At 37.3% G+C, this 18740-nt stretch overlaps 1 protein-coding gene across 10 annotated transcripts in view; it reads right to left on the reverse strand.

The window, feature by feature from the left end:
• The window catches only part of NAV3 (neuron navigator 3), an 867875-nt gene that overhangs the window by 273893 nt on the left and 575242 nt on the right, over positions 1 to 18740 (reverse strand). Inside the window, exon 1 of one of the 10 annotated variants that reach the window (XM_082418854.1) lies at positions 13438 to 16942. The exons of the other annotated variants lie outside the window; for them this stretch is intronic. Coding sequence (XP_082274980.1) covers positions 13438 to 13443 — 6 coding nt within the window. The 5' untranslated portion in view covers positions 13444 to 16942. Of the gene's footprint in view, positions 1 to 13437; positions 16943 to 18740 lie in introns of those variants that run through there. 10 annotated transcript variants of the gene reach the window in all.

Here is an 18740-nt window from a genome sequence, read left to right on the forward strand (position 1 = left end):
GTGGCCTTATTATGATTTTAGGCAGCCTCTCTGCTAATGGATGGGGTTGTGTTCCTGTCTTGCTAGTTGTTTGGCATAGGGTGTCCAGCACTGTAGCTTACTGGTCGTTGAGTGGAGCTGGGTCTTGGCGTTGAGATGGAGATCTCTGGGAGATTTTTGCCGTTTGATATTACGTGGAGCTGGGAGGTCTCTTGTGGACCAGTGTCCTGACCTTGGCTCTCCCACCTCAGAGGCACAGCCCTGACACCTGGCTGGAGCACCAAGAGCCTTTCATCCACACGGCTCAGAATAAAAGGGAGAAAAAATAAAAAGAAAGAAAGAAGATAAAATGAAATAAAATAAAATAAAATAAAGTTATGAAAATAAAAAATAATTATTAAGAAAAAATTTTTAAAAAGTAAAAAACAAACAAAAAAAACCAGACAGAAAGAACCCTAGGACAAATGGTAAAAGCACAGCTATACAGACAAAATCACACACAGAAGCATACACATACACACTCACAAAAAGAGAAAAAGGGAAAAAAAATACATATATCGGTGCTCCCAACGTCCACCTCCTTAATTTGGGATGATTCGTTGTCTATTCAGGTATTCCACAGATGCAGGGTACATCAAGTTGATTGTGGGGATTTAATCCACTGCTCCTGAGGCTGCTCGGAGGGATTTCCCTTTCTCTTCTTTGTTCGTACAGCTCCTGGGGTTCAGCTTTGGATTTGGAACCGCCTCTGCGTGTAGGTTGCCTGAGGGCATCTGTTCTTCGCTCAGACAGAACGGGGTTAAAGGAGCGGCTGATTCGAGGGCTCTGGCTCACTCAGGCCGTGGGGAGGGAAGGGTACGGATGCGGGGCGAGCCTGCAGTGGCAGAGGCCGGCATGACGTTGCACCAGCCTGAGGCGCGCCTTGCGTTCTCCCGGGGAAGTTGTCCCTGGATCACGGGACTCTGGCAGTGGCGGGCTGCACAGGCTCCCGGGAGGGGCGGTGTGGAGAGTGACCTGTGCTTGCTCACAGGCTTCTTGGTGACTGCAGCAGCTGCCTTAGCGTCTCATGCCCGTCTCTGGGGTCCGCACTGTTGGCCGCGGCTCGCGCCCATCTCTGGAGCTCCTTTAAACGGCGCTCTGAATCCCCTCTCCTCGCGCACCAGGAAACAAAGAGGGAAGAAAAAGACTCTTGCCTGTTCGGCAGCTCCAGCCTTTTTCCCAGACTCCCCCCGGCTAGCCGTGGTGCACTAGCCCCTTCAGGCTGTGTCCACGCAGCCAACCCCAGTCTTCTCCCTGCGATCCGACCGAAGCCCGAGCCTCAGCTCCCAGCCCCGCCCGCCCCGGCGGGTGAGCAGACAAGCCTCTCGGGCTGGTGAGTGCTGGTCGGCGCCGAGCCTCTGTGCGGGAATCTCTCCGCTTTGCCCTCCGCACCCCTGTGGCTGTGCTCTCCTCCGTGGCTCCGAAGCTCCCCCACTCCGCCACCCGCAGTCTCCGCCCGCGAAGGGGCTTCCTAGTGTGTGGAAACCTTTCCTCCTTCACAGCTCCCTCCCACTGGTGCCGGTCAGTCCCTATGCTTTTGTCTCTGTTTTTTCTGTTTTTCTTTTGCCCTACCCAGGTATGTGGGGAGTTCCTTGCCTTTTGGGAAGTCTGAGGTCTTCTGCCAGCGTTCAGTAGGTGTTCTGTAGGAGCTGTTCCACATGTAGATGTATTTCTGATGTATTTGTGGATAGGAAGGTGATCTCCGTGTCTTACTCTTCCGTCATCTTGAAGCTCCCGGGTCCTAAATAAATTTAATATCCCGATTTTGCTTTATAATTTACAAGTGAGTTATCTCACTTGCTCCTCACAATACTTTTTTTTTTTTAATATTTATTTATTTGGTTGCACCAGGTCTTAGTTGCGGCTCACTGGCTCCTTAGTTGCAGCTCTCCAGCTCCTTAGTTGTGGCACGTGGGCTCCTTAATTGTGGCATGCGAACTCTTAGTTGTAGCATGCATGTGGGATCTAGTTCCCTGACCAGGGATCAAACCCAGGCCCCCTGCATTGGGAGTGTGGAGTCTTATCCACTACGCCACCAGGGAAGTCCCCTCACAATACTCTTTTGAGTTGAATAGTGTAGGTGTTATAGTCCTACTTCACAGACCTACAGAAGGGGTAACATGGGTTTAGATGCACTGTTTGGGAAAATTAACCGTCATTTATAACATTGTTTCTATGGCAATGGTGGTTCCAAATTTCAGTAAAATACATTTTTTAAAAAATACATTTTTAATAATTTGGAAGATGATCAATTTCTAAATCCATCACAGCCTCTCATCTATTTTAGTTCTGATGTGTGTGTATGTGTGTGTGTGTGTGTGTGTGTGTGTGTGTGTGTGTGTGAAATTAAATTCAGTGGCTTATAAATTATGTAAAAAATAAGCATTGGTTTTTAAAATTCAGAATTCTTCACTATCATAATTTAGGTGGTAGAATTCTGGAGTAATAGAATGTTTTTGCTTTTTTTTTTTTTCTCAAATTGGCTTTAGGCTTGTCATACACCCCCTGTGATATTCTTTATTCTCTTTTTAATGTGCATTTATGTGCCAAGAAAATGTCATTTGTAATATGAATTATTGTATTTAAAAATAAGAATTAAAATAAAACCCAGTAGGTAAATTATTATTACTAAATAAGGTTTATTCACCGTAGGAAAAATTAAGTAGCCATGAAAAATAGAAATTATGATGCTTATATACCAAAATGCAAAAGTATTAATATGATGCAAAAAAGTAGATTATAAGACAATCTTTAGATGTGCATGTAAAAAATACTAGAAGCAAATGCAGAGAATAACAGTATTTGTAATGAGGGTGATTAGATTTACAGATTTTTCTCTATATTTAACAAAATTTTATAATATTATATTTCTTATATAATTAAAATTGAATTGAAATCATTACCTCACAGGTATATTAGTAAAAATACTTCAAGAGCATTTCTTAGTCTTCTTGCAAAAAGAAGATGCAGTGAGACTTTGAATTCAAAGCAGTAATATGAACACTCATTACTACTTATCACTCCCATAGAGAGAACTACAGGTAACAAGAGGGGTTTGGGACCACATAAAGTTGAGGGACACATGCCAAGGGCACAAGAGTGAAGCCAGTTCTGGACAAAGGTAGGCGCCAAAGTTGGCAAGTAGTCTGAAAGCACTTCGGGGTGGCCCATCTACGACCAACACTTTTGCAGGATAACAGCAGAAGGCGGGCACAAGGGAGCTGCAAAAGTCGGAAGAAATACTGATGAGGGAATTTCCAGAAGTAAAGGCGTGGAGGCAATTGAAGAACTAGAAGATCAAGGCATCAGACAAGAACCAGGATGTTCATAAGAGCCCGGTGACCAGAAAAGCAATTAGGAGACTGAATACAAAGCACTAGCCTCCAAAAGGGCAGAAATCTTAAAAACAGAAATCTCTCTGGTTCACAGCTCAGAGATTTTAAAACACTGAGGCAGGGAACCATCCCAGGGTGGCTATTCTGGCACTTTCAGGAAGAGGAGGTAATTGGAACTGATGGCTGATTTAAGGAGTGTCTTCAGGGCTGACAGAGCCAGTAGCTTTCTTTAAGCAAATGACCAGAAGTCCTTGTACTCAAAGTTCACTGACGCAAATATTCAGAGCAAGCTCTGATCTAACTGCCACAGTTCCCACTAAGACATGAAGGACACCCGCCCCAGTACAGCATTTACTCCCACGAGTTGGGCACTTTACGAGTATGATTTCCTACATCTTCCAAAGGATCCTATGAGATGGGCATTGTTATATAGTTGGCCCTCGGCATTCGCAGATGCTGCATCCGTAGACATGGAGGTTGACTGAGCTATGCATTTTATACGAGGGCTTGGTGTTTGTCGAGAGTCCTGGAACCAGTTCCTCGTGGACACCGAGGGGCCACTGGATTTATTTTACACAGGAGACAAGTGAGGCTCAGACCACTTTACCAACTCACCAAAGTCTATAAATAGTAAGTCACAGAGCCAGGTTTGAAACTGCTTCTCTCTCTCCTATACCCATATGTTTTCAATGACTCCATACCATCTTCTCTGTTGGTATAAACAAACAAAAAAGGGTAATATTAAAAATGTTCAAAATGTTTGCCCTGGTACTGCCTTTATATGCCCATAAAATAGCTGGTTCTTTTAAGAATATGTCACTTTAACCCTATGCTTTCCAGTAAATTTTTCATCTTTTCACATTAGAAGGCTCATGTTAACTCCATGGTAAAAGGACTTAGCTATGAGAAAGAACTTACTGTTGGACAGTCTTTCCTAAATCAGTTCCAAGCTGCAGCTATTAATAGCATTTTTTCTTTGCTCTAATATATTTGGATTAATAATGATCACAATTTGTTGATTATTCCAGACTGCTAGTGTCTCTGATAGGGTATATATGGCTAATTCTGGGGTGCAGGATTATAAAGTATATTGTTGCCACATGGCTATAATTCTTCAACAGTTCTGTCAATAGTAAAAATGAAATTTGAGTTTCATCTCTATGACTCCATCAACTATATGCAGTTAGTATGGACTTAGCAGAACATTTATTAGCCTCTAAACTTTCAAATTAAAATTTGAATAAAAATTAACATTTACAGAACTCCATATCTTGAAGATACATGTCCTCAGTTACTAGATTTATGATGACAAAAAAAAATTCACATCTTTTCTCAAACTAGCCTAAATTTAAGGTTAAGCCTTTGTCAAAAAGTCTGCTGAATACTTCACATACCTCTACTCTTAAATTTCAACTTCTTCACTGGCAGTTGAGTCTTGGGAATGGGTGTCCTTTTCATGTTCTTATCATGGAATAATTAGAAGCCCACTTTCCTAATCAAAATTCTCTACTCAGAAATACCTACAGCCTTCCATTTCCTTTTTTGACAAGGACATGGGCAGATAACCCAAAAGAACCTGAACAGTGACCTTTAAAAGTCTAATACTCTCCACATTCACAAGGTAAAACAATTGTCAATGTCACCTTATTCTTTGATAATCTTGTCTTTCTCAAGACAAGAAGCATCTCATGTAATTTTTTAATATAACTTTTTGTGACAAATATTGCTGTTAATATTTGGATTTATACTTTCAAATCAAGTAGAAAAAATGGCAAATATTTGGCTACATGAGCGAGAAGGTGTTTGAGCATTGGTACACTTGCCAATGTACCAAATATGTACAAGTACATATTTGTACTTGTCTTTCTGATAGGTCTAATTTTCACAATATATATTTCTCTAAAACTTTAATTTTCCACAATACCAAATTAATTATGTTTCCAGAAAAATGCTATGAAGTATTTATTTGTTCTATGAACTTTCTAAGTAAAAAGGTCACTTAGGACTTACTTCATTTTATAGTTTAGGAGCTTTTTATTGTGTTTTTTAAATTTATCTTTTCCATTTTCTTCATGTCCAATGTTAGACCATTCATTCCCAAAACAAACTCCAATTTTTTTCAAACGAGAGAAAACAGCTTGAATTGGATAAAGTAACTGAGAAAATTACGTACAATATAGAGCAAAGTATTCTCTATTCAAATTTGAATTATGAGTTATAGAGTGCTAATTATATATAGTTGAGTAACAGTAATAACAATAAAACATATGGATCTCTTACCATGTGCTAGGCACTGTGCTATGCTCTACACAGGGACACAATGCAATTCTCAAAACCATACATTAAAGACAGTGTTATTACTGTTATTTTACAGATGAGGAAACTAAGGTTTATATACATTAAGCAACTTGCCAAAGTTCACACAGGTAGTAAGTGGCTGAGCCTAGACTCTTCACCAAGCCAAAAAAACTCTGAAACTTTTAATACTATGTTATATTTTAAATGCATTTGATAAATAATGTCTAAAACAGTGTAAGTTCTAAACTTTCTGTATGTATAGTGTCATTGCCAAAACGAAATACAAATGATTGTTCAGCCCTCTATAGAAATCATCGCTTGTTCCCTTCAAATTCTAACCACACAGCCCAACAATGACAAAAGGTCACCAGACAATAAAAGCTCAATTAGGTTTTCATAAAGTTGAATAAACAGCGGCCCTTTGAGAGCCAGAATTCTGTTGATCTGATCAAATAAAAAGCAAAGAGAGTATAATTGCCATTGAGAACACTGTCCAGGCAGATTGTCTCAATGGAAACACTTTGATTCCCCTACGAAAATAGTTGTTTGATAAAATAATATGAATTCTGCCTTGAAAGATATAAAGATGTCCTTCAGTGGTTGCTATGTAACATATTTCAGTTTAAGAAATAAGCTAAATTACAGACTTTTGAATTTTAAATTATGTATTTTGGTAAAACAGGGCATTAAAAAGTAAGGTGCAAGGCAATGGCTTACTTAGACATGATGTATTCCTTGCTATCCCCACTTCTACTTGTGCAAAGCTGCAACAGTTCTGCCTGAGTATTTTTAGAAGTTAAGCTGGACCCCAATAGTTGAAGTCTAAATTAACAACATTCATGTGGGTCTTCTGATAAGGAGGTCTAAATGACCTAATTCACATGTATTTACTTCATTTGTTGGCCCATGTTTCAATTCATGTGGACACCTGGTCAAGATTTAACAGAGCAAAGAAATCTTTGATCACACTTTAACCCCCCCCCCCCACCTTAATCCATGATTAAGAGCCTGCGTGCCAGTCATCCGTTTCGTTTTGCCCATCGACGACAAATGTTTGTTCTGTTTATTCTCCTTCTGTGATATGTATACTCATTCCAAACCTAAGTTTCTCTCCCTTGTTCATTCACTAAAGATTCCAATTCTTCCTCTATCTTGTTGTCTTTGAAAATACTCTTTCTCCTATGTTCCCTTCAAACCAGCTCTTGGGTTCATTCTTTCCCCTTCCTTGAATGAATCACTTGGCCATTTGTACATATTTTCTGCTGTAGAGTGTAATAATGTTGTCCACTCTTCCCATAATGATATGGAGTCGCTCTTTAACTTTGAATTGGGGTTGGGCATTTGACTTGCTTTGCCCAACATTACTTTAGCAAACATGACACAAGCAGAGCCTAGAAAAGCACTTGTGCAATAGACACTGCTGCTTGCTGCTCTTGGAACTCTGAGCTGCCATGTGAACAAGCCTGGACTATTCTGCTGGATAAGGAAAGACCATGTGGAATGAAGTCCCAGTCATCCCAGTTTTATCAGATAAGGCCACTGTGGGCCAGCTTGACAAAAGCTACCCAACTCTCAAAAACAATCACTTAGCTGTCTGGCAGCTGACCACGAACATGAGTGACCCATGGAACACAGTCAAACTGCCTTGATGAGCCCAAGCCAAATTGTTGACCCACAAAGTTGTAAACTATATAAATGGTTGTTGTCTTAAGACATGGAGTTTGGGTTGGTTTTGCAGCAAAAGCTACCCGATACCTCTTCCAATAACTCGAAATAGGTATGGATGTGCTAACGGAATCAGTAGCTAACAGCTCTGAACTAGCTGATGTAAAAGGTCCCCATAATATAGACTGTAATCATACTCAGCCAAATAGTTTCTATTTATGGATCACTGGCTAACAGAATGTAGATGTCATATGCAAGATAATAGAGTCCCTAAAAGAAAACAGCCTTGACCATGAAAACTTGTCCAAAAGAAGGGTCACAAAGTGGTGCTTAATATATCTCATTTAAGAAAAGCTCTAATAATTAAAGCAAGGGGAATCTCTAGGATGGAGAAAGAAGAGAAAAATATCACAATTGACCATTCCATACTGAAAGACAGAATATTGTTCTTTAGGTATAAGTTAATGCTTAATTTTGATTAGTTCAATCTGGACTTCACATAGTTTGTTAGCTCCTCTGCTAGAAAACAATGCTGCTGACAGTGTGCAGGTAAATGAAAGTTTTTCTAAATGCCATCCCATGCTTTCCACGTTTCAGAAGAGAAACTACAGATTAAAAGGATCCATTTGGTCACTGCCTTTAGATGAAAATCACAGTATGAGTCAGGGTCCAATCAGGAAAACAGAAATCACTCTAGAGAAGTAGGACTTTAAGAATCTAATCTGTGGCCACTGAACAGCCATGAAGACAAATAAAGAATGTTTAATCCAGATTTTAGCAAGAGCAGGAAGCCATTATCACCTCTACAGCAAAGGGGAAAAGAGGTGTGGTATTGCTGAATCCTAGAAGCTAGACTTCACTGATGGAAGCTACAACTGACGAGATATGAGACCACAGAAGAGAAGACAAACCCACTGCATAAAATGCCAACCTACCATCCACAAGTGTTGAAAGATTAAAATATACTGAATACAACAGAAAAAATATATTAGGTAGATTTTGTACTTTAGACTTTTGTTGAAATGTTCACTAAAATCTATGGAAAACCTGCCTCCCTCCTATTTCAACTAATGCCTAATAGTCTTTACTCTGTTTCTAATACAATCTTTACACCATCTGTCCCTTTCCTGGTAGGACTAACCATTCCTTCCTCTTTGCTTTGGTACCTTTTAGTTGAAGGAACTGGACTCCCACGAGGTACAACCAGAAAGGAGCCTTAGTCTTTCCCTTCAAAACAGTTTTCTGGATTTATTCTTTCTTCTTTCCGGAACAAAACATTGGACCAGTAGTACATATTTTCCAATGATTTTCAAATAATAAATAGTCTTTTAGTTGCAGCATTAAATAAAAATTGCTGCAATTTATGTATCGTATAAGTCCTATCCAGCTTCAGGGCATTGTATTCACTGCTCCTTTGGCTCATAATGCTTTTCCATCAATAAATCGTTCACTTAACCATTCATTTGTTCACTTAACCATTTCACTCATGTCTCTGCTCAAATCACCATCTCAGAGAGGTCTTCCTTAAATTTCTTGATAAAATACTCATTGCCATTGCAATTCTGTCACTGCCTAACTCCATAGATTACTTTATTTTCTTCAAGTGCTTAATGTCATCTAAAAACATTGGACCAGTAGTACATATTTTCCAATGATTTTCAAATGTTCAATGATTTTCAAATAATAAATAGTCTTTTAGTTGCAGCATTAAATAAACATTGGACCAGTAGTACATATTGTCCAATGATTTTCAAATAATAAATAGTCTTTTAGTCTTAATGTCACCCTAAAGATTTGTCTCCCAATTACCTCCACACCCTCATTAGAATTTAAGTTTCATGTCATCAAGCATGGTCTTGCTCACTGCTGTATCTCTAGTCGCTTGGACTAGGTCTAGCCCATAGGAAGTGCTCAATAAATACTGATGGGATAAAATGAATGAATGAGGAATGCATGTGGCCACAGAGTACACATAGCAAACATCTTACCAATTTTACAACTTCCTTGTCTTTATAGTTCTACTGGAGAAGACAATGATGCAGTCAACTTAATTATTTCTCAGAGATAAAGTGATTATCTTCAAAGATAAAAAAAATTTACCCTCCTGGTCCTGATCAAATTTTGCAGATGTAAAATGGCAAAAATTACATAAAAAGATGCAAAGAATACACTATTCCATTGAATTACTTGATTCTGGCTGGAAGATCTTTTCTTTCTTTTAACATGAAGAGACCCAGTGGGAAATCCCTGGCTTGCATGTCTGTTTTTGTCAAACGTTCAACAGTAACTGATAATCTCTACATCTGTTATTTATTTGACAGATCTCCAGAGGGCCATACAAGTGGAAATTTCAGAAAAGCCCTAAACAAACTCCACAGCTCTATGCAATGCCAGGAAGAATTTTTAGCCATTATATAAACATTAGGTTTAATTTAATGTACACACAAATGGCTACTTACTGATGCATTCTTCTGCATAAAGCATGAAATGTGAAATTCTGTGATGTGTCCACTATGGTATTTAAAAAAAAAAAAATTACATATTGAAATTAAGCCACTTGACTCTGGGAGGAGGCAAAAGTCAAAATTTGCAGCTGGTCAGGAAGTAAATCCAGGGTGGAGAAATTTCTGCAGAGCTCAGGAAGAGAGGAGGATTGTAAGGCATGAAGGAAGACATTTAGGTTTTGTTATGGTGTTTTTAAGATTCTGACAGCTGGAATCAAAAAGATGCAAGATATCTCTTAAACATACACTGCATAACTAAACTAAATGATCTTCAGAAATTAATGAGCTGCATTTGGCTTGGATTTTTAAAAGCCATTTAAATGACTTAATATTGTAAAATAATACGCATGTGCAACACACGCATCAGGCATAAAACGGAAAAACACCAGATCCTGAAACAAAGGCAAAGCACCTATACATTTCTTAACCTGGTAACGGGTTTAAGTTTATTGTTTTGGGTTTTAAGTGTCTGTTTTATGAATGAGAACAGATACCTGAAAATTGCTTTCTACAAACTATTCAACATTCATTTTAGTGCAAAACAGACTAGGCAAGACCCCATGGATTGTCACTCCATATTTGTGCAAGGAAAATAAAAGCAAGATATACAAGTTATCCCATAGGGCACTAGCTAACCCTTTGAGGGAATTTAATCTGTGCCTGTGACCATAATTTATTTTAATGGTATTCCCCCAAACAAGAAGTTATCCTTCAAGTATGACTTTTAGATAAAAGCAAAATCATTTATCTTGCAATTTCATGACACAGAAACATCTGTAGCAAAACACTAGAGAGTACCCCTCACTAAAATATCAAAGTAGCTGCTAAACTCAGAGGCCAGCTGCAGTACACGCAGTAGAAATTTACCCCCCGATACATCTTACACCTTCTCACATGATTGACTGATTGGCTGCCTGATGAGTGAATAAACGACTGAAGCTTCTAATAGTGAATCAAAGGCATACTCTCTTCACATGCCAATAAGACCAATAAGCATTCATCTGCAGAAGAGATTGTTGGATGGTTCTCTCCTGAAGCAGCTTAAAAAGTTGGCATAGATACAAAATGTAAAAATTGTGGGACACATTAACCAGCTAAACATCTGCTGAAATTTTCATTCAATTAAAAGCAGAGCATCTTAAAACCTCGACTTGGCTTCCTTAAAATGTCATGGCTCAGAGGTAAAGAGGGACTTCTGCACTGGATATGATTAAGGCCCACAAAGAATTAAGAAAAAAAAAAATTTAACATTCAATGAATCTGTATTATATTCTAGGTACAGTGCTAAAAAAAGCTGCCTGAGAAATCCGAGATCCACATCAGACTGAAAAAGGATATGTGTAACAGACAGAAAGAAGAGGCACAGAACTAAGAAAACACTTTAAAACTCGTCTGTAAAAATGTCTGAAGCCCAGCATAAAAACTGTGTAAACATTTTAATTAGTTATATTTAAAGATAGAACTTAAGTGAGAAAAGATAAAAACATGCAAATCCTATTTTGCTTCTAGCCTCTTAAAGCCTCATTCACAAACATATTCCTTGAATTCAGAATCTAATCTGCCAATAAACTACAACCTAAGTCAAATGATCCTAACTAAAAAAATCAATTAAATAGAGTTAATACGGTACCTACAAAACTCTTAGAATAATGCCTAGAACATGGTTAAATACTAGATAAGTGTTATCTATGATGATCATCATAATCTTACTTTTTCTTATTCAAATACATTAACTTTCTAGTGGTTTACTGGATGGAGCACACGTTTCAGGGACTTTTGAGAGTTTTCTACCCACAACCCACTCACCAATAGTGACTTGAGTGCCATTGGACATAGGCATGTGGACTTTCCTTCTGTTCCTTCCTTTAGTGTAGCTAAGTGGCTCTCCTCTGAGTATAAGAATTGCTGTGTACATAATATACAAAGTGAAAGTATATGTGTACATATGACACATACCATGTACACATCATATATTGGGGCCAATTAAACTATTTTAAGGATTTTTTTTTCACCAGGCACATTTTTTTCATATCTTAAATGGACTTTTTGAAATTACATTAAACAAAAGAGTGATTCAACTGTAACTGGTAACCTGGAAATGGAAAACATGATTGAGGGTCACCGAAATAACTGAAGATAATAGAAAATAACAGTAAAAAAAAATTATCTAGACACTTTATACTAAAGTCTTAAAGTACACATTGCTATTTCCCAAAGTTCTTGGGGAAAAAAAGCATGTTTCTAGACCATGATAATCATTATCATCATCTTTTAAGAAACAGAGATTGATCCAATTTTTCAAAATTGGGGAAAATGTGTATTTGCAGATCACTAATTTGATGCAGATTTATGGAAAAATTCTAGCGTGAATTACTAAGTAATTGATTTATGAGTATTTACATAGTAAAAGATGTTTCTAGCAATCAGACTGTTTACTAGGAACAAATCAAATTAACACCATATCAATGTAATAGGGTTACTAGGCATTCCTTGGCTTGTAGACCCATCACTCTATTTTCTCTCCATAGTCACATGGTGCTTTTCCAATGTGTCTGTGTCCAAAGTTCCCTCTTCTCATAAGAACACTAGTCATTGGATTACAGCCCACCCTAACCCAGTATGATCCCAACCTAACTGGATTATATCAGCAAAGATCCCATTTCCAAATAAGGTACAGTAGGTTAGGGCTTCAACATACATTTTGGGGGGGTCAAAGTTCAATCCCCAATAGTACTTTATTCCAGGTAATTGACACTATGTTGCCTCAATTAATGGTTGCCATAAACTCTGTGGAGTAGGCATCACTTCCTCTTAACTGACGAAAAGAAAGCTCGTTAAGATTAATTTACTTTTTTGGAAGGACACAGCAAGTAAAAGGCTGAGTCTCATTTAAAGATGGAACTGCCTGATTACAAAGTCTGTTTCTGAAACTGGGGTACGAATATATGAACATCCTGGAGATAATAAAATGTGTGATCGGTGGTATAAAAATCTTTCTGATTAACATGCTCTATCTTTCATGGAAATTAACTTTATCTAATGATGTGAGTTAAAACATTAATTTTATTTTAAAATCAACACATTTTGTAATGGAATGTTAAATTCACATAGGGTATCATAAATAATTTTAGCTTCAAAACAAGTCTGGAGAACTGATTTCTGGCAAACTCTTATAAGTAAATATTCATTCCATCAGTCTGTAGATATTTTATTTTTTGAGTTAAAAATAATTAGAGAAACACTGACAGAATGATAGTTTTGTTTTTTGTTGTTTTTTGTTTTGTTTAATATATAGGATGGATCATCATTTGCCAGGATGTTGCAGAAAGTCCTGGATAGGATTCCATTCTTTGAATATAAATTGATAATAAACCAAAATATCTTTTTTCTCTTCTTATTAGTTAATATTTTAACAAAAACAAAGACACAAGATTGAGTGAAAATCTTAAAACAACTCTGGTATGATAAATCAAGAGTCATAAATTTTTCACGGCAAAGTTTCATGCTCTCACTAGTCAACAAGTTGGATAAATTTTATGAAAATGCCAGATTCTAATCCCATTTCCGCAAGGAAATTCTAAGAACATCTAAAGGTTAGGATAAATCCCATTTCTAACCTTCATTTATCATGAAGTCTTGAGGTACTTGATCAGTTATCTCATCAAGATGGCTCTTCACTCTTTCTTCGGACACATGGGTACTAAATTATTCAACAGCTAGTGTTTGGTTGAAGTAACACAGTACTGCCCTAAGGGATTCATTCATTCTTTCTTTCTTTCTCCCTCCTTCTCTCCCTCTCCTTCTCCCTCTCCCTCTCCCCACCCCCCTTTTTCTCCCTTCCCCTCCTTACCTTTCCTTTCCTCTCCCTTCCCTTTTCCTTCCCCTCCCTTCCTTTCCCTTTCTTTATTTCTTTCATTCGGCATCTCTTTATTATGCCCATACTGTCTTCTAGGCACTATGCTACAGGCTGGTAGAAGTATAAAAAAGGTGGCCATTCAATTCTATCCCAAATACAGAAGTTTTGGGAGTTTTCCCCTCTGCTCTTCTGTTGTTTCTCTCTACTAATTAGTATCTGTACTACCTCGGTATCTAGCTAGCTTGCCCGCACTCTCTCTCCCCCCCAATCCCCCCCCACGCCATGGTTTATTGTTTCCCATGTTTCTTTCATCCCTCAGCTTTCAAGCAAAATGGCTTCAGAGACACATCATCAGCCTATTGGGTACCCATTTTCTCTCTGAGCTCTAGGGGAACCTCGTGAATATAGATAATAGGGCATAATCTGTTAGAGCCTTTCAGTTCTATTCTTCCACAGAGGTCATCTGTTTGGGGTGCCCAGGGTTTTCCATGTCACCAATTTCGGGTGCAGAATGACTTGCTGGAACCACAGTGTCTCAGATATGAGGGTTTAATGCTTCTTGTGACCAGGTCCTAGCAAGTTGCTGAAGTTCAAAGCAAACATACTTAGACAAAGGCAAGAGAGAGTTTTTAGATTATGATACCCTTATTAGCAATCTGTTAAACTTAAGACTACTCCAATTCTATTAAACATTAGAAGAGCCAAATATTATTCATCCTCTCTAATTGAACTCCTTCTGGGGCACAGTTTAAGAATGCCTTAATCGTAAAATAGTGCTCTTCCGAAAAGAACTTTAAAATTAAAAAAGTAGGAACACTGTAAAGTTGTCTCAAAAATGACAACAGTGAAAACATTTAAATGATAGCTTAAATATCATGAGGTATTTTAGTCCCTAAAGATATCCACACCACCAGGGCAAATGTAAACACTTTAAAAAAAAAATTTTTTTTTATTATTATTACTTTTTTGGCCGTGCCGCACAGCATGTGGGATCTTAGTTCCCTGACCAAGGATAGAACCCACACCCCCTGCATTGGAAGCGTGGAGTCTTAACCACTGGACCGCCAGGGAAGTCCCCTAAACACATTTTTAGATATTCAATTCTTTGTTTAAAGTAAATTGTTATACCTTTAAAAATGTACCTAGTAACTGTAGACTTTGATGTTAATCCAATCATTTCAATAGCATCTGATAGTTATAAAGATTGAAGAGATTATTCCACAATATATAAGCATTCATGGAAATTATCTGTATAAGAAAACCATAAAATAAACTCTCCATTTCCACTGAGTCATATTAGATAATGGGTGACACATTCAAAAGGTGACAACTTCATGCCAGTAGCTGATTTTAAAAGGCAAAATACTTATGTTCATTCGAAGAACTAGTTCTACTTAAAAGAGAATAAACAAGTTGGTCTGCCTTTTCTTCTGTGACGACAATCACTAGCATGTAGTACCACAATCTCCTCATAACATTTTTTCTCTTTTTATAGACTTTGAGTTGGCATCTCTTGTGCTCCTTCCTCTTATCTGTGAATCAGCCTAGACCCGGGGGGAATGCAGTCATTATCTGGCTGGAAACCGGCCTAAATTGCACCACTGTTTTAGCAAGATCAAAGGAGAAAAAGGTCCCCCAAAATTTCTCAACTATATATGTTCAGATACATTTACTGATTTGTATTTCCTGTTTTAAAGTTTATGTCATCTTTAATGATCAGATAGTTATAAAATCTTATACCTACAAATGTAATTCTGATAATAACAGTAGCCACATTCTGAGAACCAGCTACAGGCTAGGAACTTTATTAGGGGCTTTATATCGAGAATCTAGTTTAATCCTCACAACAAAACTATAAGGCAAATAGTATTAGTCCTGTTTTAGAGATAAGGAAACTGAGGCTGAGAGAAATTAAGTAGCTAGAGCAGCGTCAAACATCAAATGGATGGGTCATGATTTGAATCCAGTCTGCCTATTTCCACATCTATAGTCTATGTTCTTTTCCCTGAACTATGTATGGTTTGTTTTGACTTTCAGGTTCTTTAAATACAAACTATTCAAGCTATTTTTACAGGCAAGGATAAAGTGCTGTCATTATACAGAAGGAGCAATCTGATCTATAAATTATGCAAAGAAGAAAAAAATATCTGAGAGTGGTATGCTGAATGCTTCTCTGAAATACTGTAAATAGTAAAGCAATGGAAAAATCCAACTATTAATCAAGGTCTTTTAACTATATCTAAGCCACTTATCAAAGCAAAGTATGCATTTTTATGATGAATATTATTTTCAGAAAAAATAGCAGAAAGTCTAAACACTATTATAAAATGGAATTCATATGATCACCAAAAACTGTTTAGACACCAGAAGCTAGAGATTAACAAGGATATATTCTTTTTAAACTGCGTTTTCTCCCTTTTAAAAATATTTGTATCATTGTTTCTTTTTCTTCTAACAAATACATTTGTGTACATTTTGCTGAGTGATGCCCATTTGGAAACTATCTTATAGTTCTAAAATAAATAAATAAAAGACTTCCAAACTTTCCAGTGAAGCATAATATATTTAGCCCATACGAAGTCATAAACAATATGTCAGCTCCAATACTTTCTAGAAGCATATGTTGTTGGTTTTATACCATATTTACAATATGGTGATTTTAATATTTATGTTTATTTTCCAATATGTAATTAGTAGTCTATGTGGAAATAAGCAATTCTGAATACAAGTTATTTGGAATAGCCTGCTGACAAATAAATATATAATTTGTGATTGCTACTTACAACCGAGGCCTCATTATGTTTTAAAATAAGAATAAAATATAACAAAACAAGCTAAAAACCACTGCTAACCATAATTCTATAGTTTCTATGTGGGAGTGGTTTATTTCTAGCTTTCCAGAATATTATGGAAGAAAATATGCGGGGATCACTGTGTTTAGTACACAGGCCAGTAACTTTATTCAGCCACTCACACAGTGAAAGAAAATTTCATATAATCCACACCTACTTCCAAGTATGTGGCACGCATGTAATGTTATTCAGATATGAAATATTGCTGTCAGTTAATGTTTATTGAGCTTGTTCACTTGCCCAGCATCATGCCTATGTCCAATATACTGGATATATTAGCTGCCTCTTAGGTGTTTACAGTCTTAGGAGATGGTGCTGAAGTCTTAGCTTTCTTAACTGAAAAATCAGGTGTAATAATACCTATTATATAGAGTTGTTGTGAGGACTCACATGTGTGTGGGTGGGTGTATGTATATATATATTTATATATAATATATATACATACACCCACCCACACACATATGTTTCCCTATCTCTATGTATATATAAAACAAATGAATACCACGTAAAAGTGTAAGAGAGAGAAAACCAGTGACTTGCGTTACTATTCATCACAAAGGCAGAACCAGGAGAGGTCTGGAGCGTGTGAGAAAAGCTGCATAGAAGAGATGGGACTGAGCAAAATCTTACGAGATGAAAGGGCTACCAACAGCTCTCATCTGGTGGCTACCAGAAACCACACCAACCAAAGCTCAGCCTGTAGAAAGACAAGGAGGAATGGCTTTCCACAGAAATGAATAAAACTCTCAAAGACTCAGACTGGAAATAATTACATGCTATCTGAATGAACTCTCATCTCTCCTGAACTCAGGCTTTTGTGCATTCTGTTCCTTCTGACTTGAAGGCCCTTTTTTGCTTTTCGACACATTCTTTGAGTCATATCTTCTCAGGGAAGATTTTCATGTCTACTGAGCCCATCTTCTCTACCCCTCCCTCTCCTCTCCTCTCTAATCAGTTATCTTGATTGTTACTCATCCACCAAAGAATCTAAAATATGAATTCAAATCTAAAGTTCTCTGTCCAGCTTTCTGGATCCTTTGCAATCTGATTTTCAGTCATCCTCTTCTCTTATATCATGGAGCTCTAGAGTGGTAGAGAAACCATGGACACTAGAGTTAATTGGCATGTCTATAGATAAGCTATCAAAGGGATCCTGGAAACAGGATGCCTAATCTGGGGGACTCCCCTCCCTCCCCTCCTCTCCCATTTATGTCTTTCTTCCTTCTTTCATGAGGGTCAATTGACTTTCTCAGCTCTGCAGGTCCATGGCAAATACAGGTTTGATGTTTTTTGAACTAATGAATCCAGTGTCTAAAGCTAACTACTTACACTCATGGTCTACAATTTCCAGGGAGAAGAAACAGAATTGGCATAGCTTGGATCAAAAATCCACCCTTTATCTAACAGAAGTGGCCAGAGGGAGCAATGTCCCAAGGCATGCTGCCTACTCAGCAGATTGTGGAAAAAGTACTCAGTGAAGTGAAGGAAGCTCCAGGTACCCATGACCTGTCTACTTCAGTATTCAATACCAATCCAAAATGTTCTAGTTAGCTCAAAAAGTTTCTACTGTGATCAACACACAAAAGTTAATTACTGTGGTAATTTTTGTGCTAATATTTTTTTGGATCTGGTCAGCCACAGCTAATATAGCTTTCATTAAACAATAAAATAATTACTATTGTTATAAAAGATAAACATATTATTTCTATACTGAGTTATATTATTATTAATTCAAAAAGCTTCCAAGAATGAGAAATGCATTAAATTTGGAGATAAAATCCAGTGGGATGTAAATATATAATTGAAAGCTGAAAACATAAATGTAAACTGAAAATATAAACTTAATATATTTGAAAGTAAATGTGAAAAAGGAAAAAGAATACACACAGTTATGGCACCAAACTTCTATAACCTTGGACAAATCAATCAAGTTCTCTAGGTCCTCGCCAACCTATAATTTGACAGATGCAATTTGCAGGTCTCCCTACTTTAAAAACTATGACGTTTTTCCCCCATACACATATAGTATTTGAGATAATGATATAAAATCTAGAGAATTTCTTTCAAACAAAATGACTCACTGATGATATAAAGAAATAAATGCATGGCAAAAAAACCCCTTTTTCCCACTTGCATACAACCAGTAATGAATGCAAGTAGATATATTTGTTTTTTTCCCCAAAGTAATTTTTATAGCTTATATCAATCCATT

The sequence above is a fragment of the Balaenoptera physalus genome, assembly GCF_965194825.1.
Source record: "Balaenoptera physalus genome assembly, chromosome: 13".
NCBI lineage: Eukaryota > Metazoa > Chordata > Mammalia > Artiodactyla > Balaenopteridae > Balaenoptera > Balaenoptera physalus.